The following is a 9,744-nucleotide window of genomic DNA, read 5'->3' as shown; positions in this document are numbered from 1 at the left end:
TATCAGTTGACTAGGAATAGAGAGAGGAAAAATATAAGGCCTCCTACCAAATTTAATAATGAAGAATTTGTCACATTTTTCTCTGCCCTGGACTCATTAAATTCTGAACCTTCTACATTTGATGAAATTATAAAAACCCTAGATTCTAAGTTCTGGAAAGACACTATGAATGAAGAATGGACTCTCTCATAAAAAAATAAAACCTGGGTTTTGGTTGCCAAACCTAAGAACCAAAAGATAATTGATTGCAAATGGATCTTCAAAATCAAATAAGGAGATTCAAATGCACAAGATAAAATATATAAGGTTAGATTAGTGGCAAGGGATTTACTCAAAAAGAGGGGGTGGATTACAGTTAAATTTTCTCACCATTGGCAAAATACACTCAATAAGAATATTGTTGGCTTTAACTGCTCATTTCAATTAGGAGTTAGATCAACTTGATGTAAAAATAGCATTCTTTAATGGTGATCTTGATGAAACCTGATACATGAACCAACCTTTGGGATGTGAAGTAAAGATAAAGGTTAATAAGGTTTGTTTGCTGAAAAAGTCAATTTATGGGCTGAAACAAACCCCCAGGCAATGGTATATCAAAGTTAATTCTTATGTGCAGACCTTAAGTTTTGTTAAAAGCAATTGTGATTCCTTTTTTTCTATAAAGGTTCAAGTGGACCTGATTCCATTTTCTTGTTATTATATGTTGATGACATGTTGTTTGCTTGCCATGATAGATCTGAAATTAATTTCATTAAGTCAAAATTAAAATCTGAATTTGAAATGAAAGATCTAGGACAAGCAAAAAATGATTCTTGGAATGGAAATAGAAATAGATAGGAATAATTGCATGTTAATGTTGAAACAAGACTCTTATGTAAAGAACATACTTGAAAAGTTTTCTATGCTTGAGTGTAAACCTGTGACCTTACCTATTGCTAATCACTTTAAGTTATCTAGTGAAAACTCACCAAAAACAAATGATGAATACATAAGAATGGAAAAGATACCTTATGCAAATGTTGTAGGATCTATTATGTACCTTATGGTGTGTACAGGCCTAACTTAGCTCATCGTATTAGTACCTTAAGTAGGTTTATGTCCAACCCTGGTTAAACGCACTAGTTAGCCATGAAATGGATGCTAAGATATTTAAAAGGTACTTATGGATTAGGTTTGATGTTTAAAAGAAGCAATGAAGGGTAAAATTAAAGGGTTACTCTGATTCTGATTTTGCTGGTGATGTAGACAAAAAAAAGGTCTACATCTTCATATTTTCAATTTGTGTAATGGCTTCATTAGTTGGAAGTCACAATTACAAAAATTAGTTGCATTATCCTCTATTGAAGCTAAATACATTGCTACATGTGATGATGTGAAAGAAAGTGTCTGGCTTAGAGGTTTACTAAATGAAATAGGTTTTGAGAATAATTATGTTAGGATTTATATAGATAACCAAAGTGCCATACATTTGAGTAAAAATCCTGTCTACCATGACAGAACTAAACATATAGACATAAAGTTTCACTTTGTGAGAAATATGGCAGAAAAATGCCTGATTAGTTTGGTTAAAGTTCCTATAGAATTTAATCCTACAGGCTTAGGAATTAAGGTATTACCTTCGAAAGAATTCCTAAATTGCTTGAAAATTCTGAATATTACTTGTGGTAGTAATAATCAGAACTTCAAGTGTTTTGTGTTGAAAAGATTTGAACTAATAATTTTTTTCTTTTTTGCAGGTATTAAGAGCAAATGAACCAAAAGTGATATAGTCCTCTAGATCCACAAGTAAAGATCAAGAAATAGTTAAGCAAGGTGGAGATTGTTATAATATGTGGGCTAGGCCTGGGCATCGGGTGGGTTAGTCCGGGTATTTCATTATCCAAAACCACCCATTGTGTTTTGGGTATTTCGCAAATGGAATCATTCAGGTCTTTGTAAATAATGGATCCAAACCCAAACCGTCGGTTTCGATTCGATTTCTATTCTACCCAGAGCATTTTTATATACATTTATTTAATAAATTTCATAAAGACCCTTTTGTTACATATATCGGTTCCTAATTTATTTTTTTAGGGAACCAGACCGGAACCTCCGATTCCGGTTGGGTTTCGGTTCGGGAGATTCATTTTCGGTTAAAATTCTCAGGCCTAATGTGGGCTGACTCACTATTTCTTTTTGGCCCAGATGGACTTAAGCAAGGACATGGACTATTATGATTATTTTCGGTTTATGAAATCATGTTTTTTGGAGAAAACGTGTTTGCCTCTTTAATGGGTAAAGATCAACCGTCCACGTGGCTGCATCCTAACCCTTGGATTATGACATTTGGCTGGTCAGATACTTAACTTGGTTTCGGCCCTCATTCTGGACGATTCGATGCCTTTTGCCCTTTCGCCTGTTTCTCTCTTTTTCTCTCTAAGTGAAAGATTAAGGTTTTTTTTCTCTTTACTGTAAATCTAAAATATTCTTGGTGCTATCTCAATCTGTATACTTAGTGATAGTCTCTGATTGTTTTGTATAGTTGATTAGTGATTGAGAGGGTTTTGGTTGCTGTTTGTAAAGAGTCAAAAGGAAACTCGAAGAAACCTTTGGTTTCTTCGTACATACTGTACTGTTCTTGGTTAATATTTAGTGGATCTTAAGCTATATCACCTTTGGTGATGTTCAACGGGTGATTAGGTCGCAAGATTGAATAGGGGCCCTTTTAGGGTGAAACATATCTTCATATTCAATTTTTCGTTTTCCGCAAGTTTATTTTTACTGTAAGATCCTTTTAAATCTTAGTGATTCACCTTAACACTAATGAATCTTTGCATACAATAGCATGAAAATGAAAAGGTAAAATTGTAATAATTTTTTTATATAATGTTAATCATCTGATTTAAATTTTGAAAATTTCAATGGCTTCCTCTTTTTGGTTCTTGAGAATGGTTGCCACTTCCCATGACCATTACACTTGAACTTTACTCACTCATTTAAAACTTATCTCCATTGCATCCCTTCATGTGTAAGTTGGATTCATTAATTTTTTCTGTCAAAACCTTGTAACTGTATAATATTTAAAAAATTGGTGAAGGTGATAATTAAATCATATCTTTCATGGAATCGTGATACAGTTCTAGAGAGAGAAAAATGTTGAAAATGTTGGCATAGTTCGTCCAAGACAGCCCACCTAATTCAGTTATTAACAAATTATCTTGTCCTTGTCCTGGTAGTTCCCACTAACTGAATTGCTGCTGCAAGACCAAATAAAAATTCCAGGAAAATAATTAAATACTTTTTTTACCTAATAAATTAATCAATTAATAATCATACAAGACTTTCTCTAACTAATTATGTCTTATCATCAATTCATCAGACATCATCTAACTGGTAAGTCGCCATTTAACCTAAATTATGCTGCTTCGTTCCATGATGTATGTTGAATTTGGACTGCTTACAAATATTATTTATTTGTAGGTATATCATTTTATATAGAATTATTAATTAAAATAGATATTATATAATGTCTATTATAATTTGAGTTTATTAATTAATTTGGTAATTTTATTGGCCAACAAAAGTTGATTTTTACTGATTTTATTCTACTGGAATTTGTGATAGGAATAGCGTAGATAATTTTTTTTCTTTTGTGAATGAAAACGTCCTTTGCTTTTTTCAAAAAGTAAATTATTGTTTCATCATTTTCATACTTTTAATATGATAAGAAAGTAAATTATTGTTTCATCATTTTCATACTTCTATTGATAATGCTTCTTTATATTTTCTCTTTTAGTATTACGTAGGTACACATTATTAAATAGGACTAAAAATATAAATTTTAATTAGGGATATGAATAGAGCTGAATATCAAAAGACGAGTTTTACAAAGGACATAATTTATTGCTAATTCTTCTTCTTCTTTTTTCTTTTTTTTTTTTTTCTTTTTTTGTCCTTAATGTAAGTACATAATTTAGCACAAGACAATATACAATAAATTAGAGATATTATGTGATTAGTTAGTATCTTCAAAGCAAGCAAAGAGATGGTTAAATCAAAATATATTTATTTGAAGTTCAACTACTTTCTTATAATTAAAATTTTTAAAAATGAACATGGGTATGCTAATGCATGAGGCACAATTTTATAGGGTGTTTGGTATCCATTTTCTTATAAAAATATATTTTAAAATAGTAAATTGATGGAAAATGCATGATTAAAAAAGAAAGAAATTTTTTTGATTTACGTATAATATTATTTTAATAAAGAATGTGTGATTAAAATAAAAGGGAAAAATGCATTTTGAAAAAAATTGGTATCAAATAGGGTCTTAATAAGATAAAGTCGTGTAGTTATTAACAAACTAATGATAATAGCTTTAAAAACTAAGTCAAAGTTGAAGAATATACCACATCAGAAAGAAGGCTTGTCAAGCAAGTGCAAATCAAATTGTTCAGTAAATTGATAGGCCGGTGGGTGCACCAACTCATTTAGGGTTGAACTAAGTATCCCCCTAAACCTAATCAAGAACCACCCCTCTCTCTCTCTCTCTCTCTCTCTCTCTCTCTCTCTCTCTCTCTCTCTCTATAAAATTCTTGTGTATAAAATGAATTCCTCCGTCTCTTATTCTTCCACAACCAATTCAGCATTCATTTCCGCTTCTTACTGTTACCTCATTCTAAAGAGAAATGGGGGCCTTGAGAAATATTATGAATCCCTTCTGCACTTTCTTGTTTTTATGCATGTTGTTGCACGTAGCGAGCTCAATGCCAAAAACAAGTGCAAAAACTCATTATCATGGTTTTATTGTATGTTTTTCATCTCACTTTTCAATATTTTTTCTTGGTATTTTGCTCGATTCGAATTAGTTTGAAATTATTGGATATTAATATCATTAATATAATTTGAAACTACAGATTCAAGCAACACCGGTGAAGAGATTGTGCAAAACCCATAACACTATTACAGTCAATGGAATGTACCCTGGACCAACATTGGAAGTGAACAATGGTGACACTCTAGTGGTCAAAGTCGTTAATAGAGCTCGATACAATGTCACCATTCACTGGTATAATTGCATGCATGCATGTGTCTATATACACACACACACACTAAAGGATAGACTAACCCATTATTCATTTTTGTTTGACTAACCCACAGGCATGGGGTGCGACAATTGAGAACCGGATGGGCTGACGGGCCAGAATTTGTGACTCAATGTCCTATTAGACCAGGACACAGTTATACTTACAGATTTACAATTCAAGGACAAGAAGGAACACTTTGGTGGCATGCCCATAGCTCATGGCTTAGAGCCACCGTCTATGGGGCCTTGATTATTCGCCCACGCCCCGGAGAGTCCTATCCCTTCCCCAAGCCAAAGCATGAAACCCCTCTTCTTCTTGGTATGTATATTTTATATATCGTTAGTAATGTTATTACTCACGGTTAGTGCCTACACCAACAAGTGGTCGGAATTTATTCATTTACTTGAATTCGGGATGACATTGGTTGTGATGGTGATCAGGTGAGTGGTGGGATGCGAACCCAATTGATGTTGTGAGGCAAGCCACAAGAACAGGAGCTGCACCAAATGTGTCCAATGCTTACACCATCAATGGTCAACCTGGTGATCTTTATAACTGCTCCAAAAAAGGTTTGTTGATACTGAACAAATATTTTCTATTTCAAATTATCCCTTGAATTTGTCAGGTTTGGAAATAAACCAATCACAAGAAAATTGCGAGTATCTATAATGTTTGATCATATTATGATGCAGATACAATCGTAGTTACCGTGAAAACCGGCCAAACAAATCTCCTTAGAGTCATTAACTCAGCACTCAATCAGCAACTTTTCTTCAAAATAGCCAACCACAAGCTCACGGTAGTTGGGGCCGATGCTTCTTACGTCAAACCCTTCACCACCTCGGTTCTGATGCTCGGACCGGGCCAGACAACCGATGTCCTGATCACTGCTAATCAGCCACCAACCAAGTACTACATTGCAGCACGTGCCTATGCTAGTGCTCAAGGTGCACCATTTGATAATACCACCACCACAGCCATACTTGAATACGAAACTGCCCCTTGCCTAGCAAAATGCACCTCGACCAAGCCAGTTATGCCATCTCTACCTGCATTTAACGACACTGCCACTGCAACTGCCTTCACAAAAAGCTTGAGAAGCCCGAGAAAAGTCGAAGTACCCAAAGAAATTGATGAGAATATCTTCATTACAGTTGGTTTAGGACTCAATAATTGCCCCCGTGGTGCCAGACGCAGAAATTGTCAAGGACCAAATGGGACTCGATTCACTGCCAGCATGAACAATGTATCTTTTGTGCTTCCATCCAACTTTTCCCTGCTGCAGGCACATCAACAACATATACCTGGAATATTCACAACTGATTTTCCAGCAAATCCACCTAGGAAATTTGATTATACCGGTAATGTAAGCCGGTCACTGTGGCAACCTGCCCGTGGGACTAAGGTGTACAGACTAAAGTATGGAGCAAGAGTACAGATAGTGTTGCAGGGAACAAGTATCTTCACAGCTGAGAACCATCCTATTCATCTTCATGGATATGACTTCTATATCGTTGCTGAAGGATTTGGAAATTTCAATCCAAAAAGAGACACAGCCAAATTCAATCTTGTTAATCCACCACAGCGAAATACAGCTAGTGTACCTGTTGGTGGATGGACAGTGATCAGATTTGTCGCCGATAATCCAGGTGTGAGAACTGACCTTTAATCATATGCAAATTCTCTCTTTTATGTCATTTTTCTCATGTTTGTCAAATTGATGGTTTAAATACATATTGAATATAAACAGGAATCTGGCTGATGCACTGTCACTTGGATGTTCACATTACCTGGGGTTTGGCAATGGCTTTCTTGGTGGAAAATGGAGTTGGAGAACTGCAAACATTAGAGCCACCTCCTGCAGATCTTCCCCTCTGTTAATAGCATCAACAAGAGGGCATCTTAGACAAAATTCAACGATTCGGAAGAAGAATCAATATTAGTCTGGTCATAACATATGAGTTTTATGGTTACTTCCCCACATTGGGGACTAGTCTTTATTTTTCTTGTTCCATTTGTTTCCTTGGTTAACATGCAACCAGGTCACACAAGACTGTAACGTTTACTGCACAGGGCACAATCTATTGATGATCCTGACTAGTTCTTTGATTGTAGTAGTATTGTTTCCTAGAGCTATTAATAGGAAATATTTTGAATTTCAATTATGTGTTTTTCAACAATATTTGCATCCACACAACTAAATGATTTTCTTAAACATTTTTAAGAATCCATGCATTATACATCCACTAAATGGAGTCAGCAGTGTCACAAAGGATAAGCTTAAGAAACAAGTAAAACAATTTATGTGGCATTAGGAATCATAAAATATCTAGTTACGGAAGCAAAATGAAATTTTTTCATATTGCCAACTTTATTCCGGATACAGATTAGTTTGTTAATGCTAAGTTATTGTTGTTGTAGCTATTCTCAAAGACAATAATCGTGAAAATTAAGATGTAATTGTTGAAGACGAGATTTAAGTGACTTCATCTTGATTGTTTAGCTAGATGATAGTTCAACATGATACAACAGTCGAGCAAAGAAATTGTTGCAAAAATGTATTGTGCATAAATTATATTTCGATAGTTAACATTACGTGCATAAAATTGAACAAAATTTTGACTTACCAAAACCAAATATGTAAAGTAAAAATGAGAAATGCATGAATATGAATTCAAAAGTTTTAACGCTTTCTCCTCAAAAACAATAAGGCTATATTTGATACACCATTTTTTTTTTCCATGGAAATAGAAAAGGAATTCCATCTTCCACTTTTTGCTTGTTTGATAGCAAAAATTTTCTTGGAAATTGGAATTCTTGCTTTGCCTCCACACGGTTACCATTTCTTAGTTTTCCTATCACTTTGGTGGTTTCTTGATTTCCATCTTTTTTTTCTTTTTCTTTTTCTTTTTCTTTTTCTTTTTCTTTTTCTTTTTCTTTTTCTTTTTTTGTTTTTTTTCAAGAAATGGAAACAAATTCTAGGAATAATTATAAATGAAGATATCACTTAAATTGACAATGTCCATGTAAAATAAAGTCAAACGAACACCAAAAGATAGATGATTTTTTTTTTCTTGGATTTTTTTTTTAAGGCAATGGAAATAAATTCTAGGAACAATTTTAAAAAATGATATTCCTTAAATTGACAAATTTTATATAAAATAAAGTCAAACGAATAGTCGAATACCAAAAGATAGATTTTTTTTTTTTTTTGCAATAAAAACAAATTTTAAGAACAATTGTAAAAGAGGATATCCCTTAAATTGATAATTTTTATAAAAAATAAAGCCAAACGAAAACCAAAAATACTTTTTTCAACATTTTTCAGGTAGAAAATTATATCATTCAAAAACTGTTAATTGATAATTCCTACTAAAACAAGTTCTAAGCAATTCAATTCCCTACAATTCGTTTTCTTTCCACCCAAATTTCATTCTCACAATCAAACAGAATACTACTGGTGCTAAGGATTTTTCGGTATTCGCCTTCCAAAATACAATGGCCACGTTCCGCAATAGGAGAACTTCAAATTTTGTAAATCGATGAACCTACTCATACTTTGAACTCTCTCTTTATGGAAAATCAACTCAAAATAAAAGCAGAAATTATTTGAAGTGAATATGCATCAATATTTTAATGCAATGATAAATTATTTGAATTAAAATTTCAAAAATCGGGGTCTATATATAATGATCCAAAAGTTGTGTCTCAAAAGGCACAACTCAATGAAAAGACATCCCCAAAAAGATATGTCATGTTGGAAAATTGCCTCTACAATGAAAAGACATAACTTTACATCCAATTATGTTCTAGAACATTTCATAAAATTTTACATAATTTTCCAATAATTTTCAAGCATTTTAGTTGCTTAAATTTGCCTTCAGAGTGTGCTTGAGTGGTAAGAAAAATATCACCTAGAAATGAAAATGTTTTCCTTGTTTAAAACAAAAACTTACTCTCCCAAAAGAAAATATTTTTCTTGAAAAAAAGGAAAATTAGACATATTTTCAAAAGTTGGAAAATATTTTTAATGAAACAAATAGAATCAAACACTCCAAAAAATAGAACTTTGGGTGAAAAACTGATAATTTCTATGGAAAATAAATGCAGTCAAACACACCCTTAATTTTTCATTCATCAACTAACGATTTTCACTAAATAATCAGTCGAAACCAATTTTCTATACCAATTTCCAACAGAATTTGAGATCAAATCTCACCACCACATATTTAAGAAAAATTAAACACGTCCAGCCCTTGATAAAAAATAAAAAATAAAAAAAATTTCTTGTTCACATGTGTGACCCCCTCACAACTTAAGTCTTTAGAATAGATGGTTAAGAGAGTAGCATGCAACAAAGAAGAAAACCGAAGAAAGCATTTCTAGAAAAACAAAAAATGGTCAATTAACTCAATAATCAAATGCTTAGAATGCAAATTAACAAAACATTCAAAAATTAACCTCAATAGCTACTGCCTGTTTCTTTAACAATTAGCTACTCCATGAATAGTTAATTAAAGATGTTCCCATACAAGAAGAACGAACAGAAAAACATACAAGTAATTCAAATACTACTAACTCAATCTGCATACAGCAGGATCAACATGAAATTGAAACATTATCAATTCTATCATTTCCTAACAAAATAAACATATCCTCTAATGAGATGAAAATAAGT

At 32.9% G+C, this 9,744-nt stretch overlaps 1 protein-coding gene across 1 annotated transcript; it reads left to right on the top strand.

Moving 5' to 3' along the window:
- Positions 1 to 4,620: 4,620 nt before the first annotated feature.
- On the top strand, positions 4,621 to 7,228 carry LOC111397581 (laccase-12-like). Its single transcript, XM_023024577.1, has 6 exons — positions 4,621 to 4,787; positions 4,896 to 5,047; positions 5,140 to 5,384; positions 5,507 to 5,635; positions 5,759 to 6,715; positions 6,817 to 7,228. Exons 1-6 carry the CDS (start codon positions 4,668 to 4,670, stop codon positions 6,945 to 6,947), a joined length of 1,734 nt encoding a protein of 577 aa, XP_022880345.1. The 5' UTR covers positions 4,621 to 4,667; the 3' UTR covers positions 6,948 to 7,228.
- The last annotated feature ends 2,516 nt before the right edge of the window (positions 7,229 to 9,744 follow it).

Source organism: Olea europaea, chromosome 1 (genome assembly GCF_002742605.1).
Source record: "Olea europaea var. sylvestris chromosome 1, O_europaea_v1, whole genome shotgun sequence".
Lineage (NCBI taxonomy): Eukaryota > Viridiplantae > Streptophyta > Magnoliopsida > Lamiales > Oleaceae > Olea > Olea europaea.
Note: the sequence above shows the minus strand (reverse complement) of the source record. Positions and strands in the feature narration are given on the sequence as shown.

Coding starts and splice junctions, on each gene's coding strand:
- LOC111397581 (XM_023024577.1), top strand. CDS start 4,668: ATGGGGGCCTTGAGAAATATTATGAATCCCTTCTGCACTTTCTTGTTT. Junction 5,636..5,758: donor TTATAACTGCTCCAAAAAAG/GTTTGTTGATAC, acceptor ATTATGATGCAG/ATACAATCGTAGTTACCGTG. Junction 6,716..6,816: donor ATTTGTCGCCGATAATCCAG/GTGTGAGAACTG, acceptor GAATATAAACAG/GAATCTGGCTGATGCACTGT.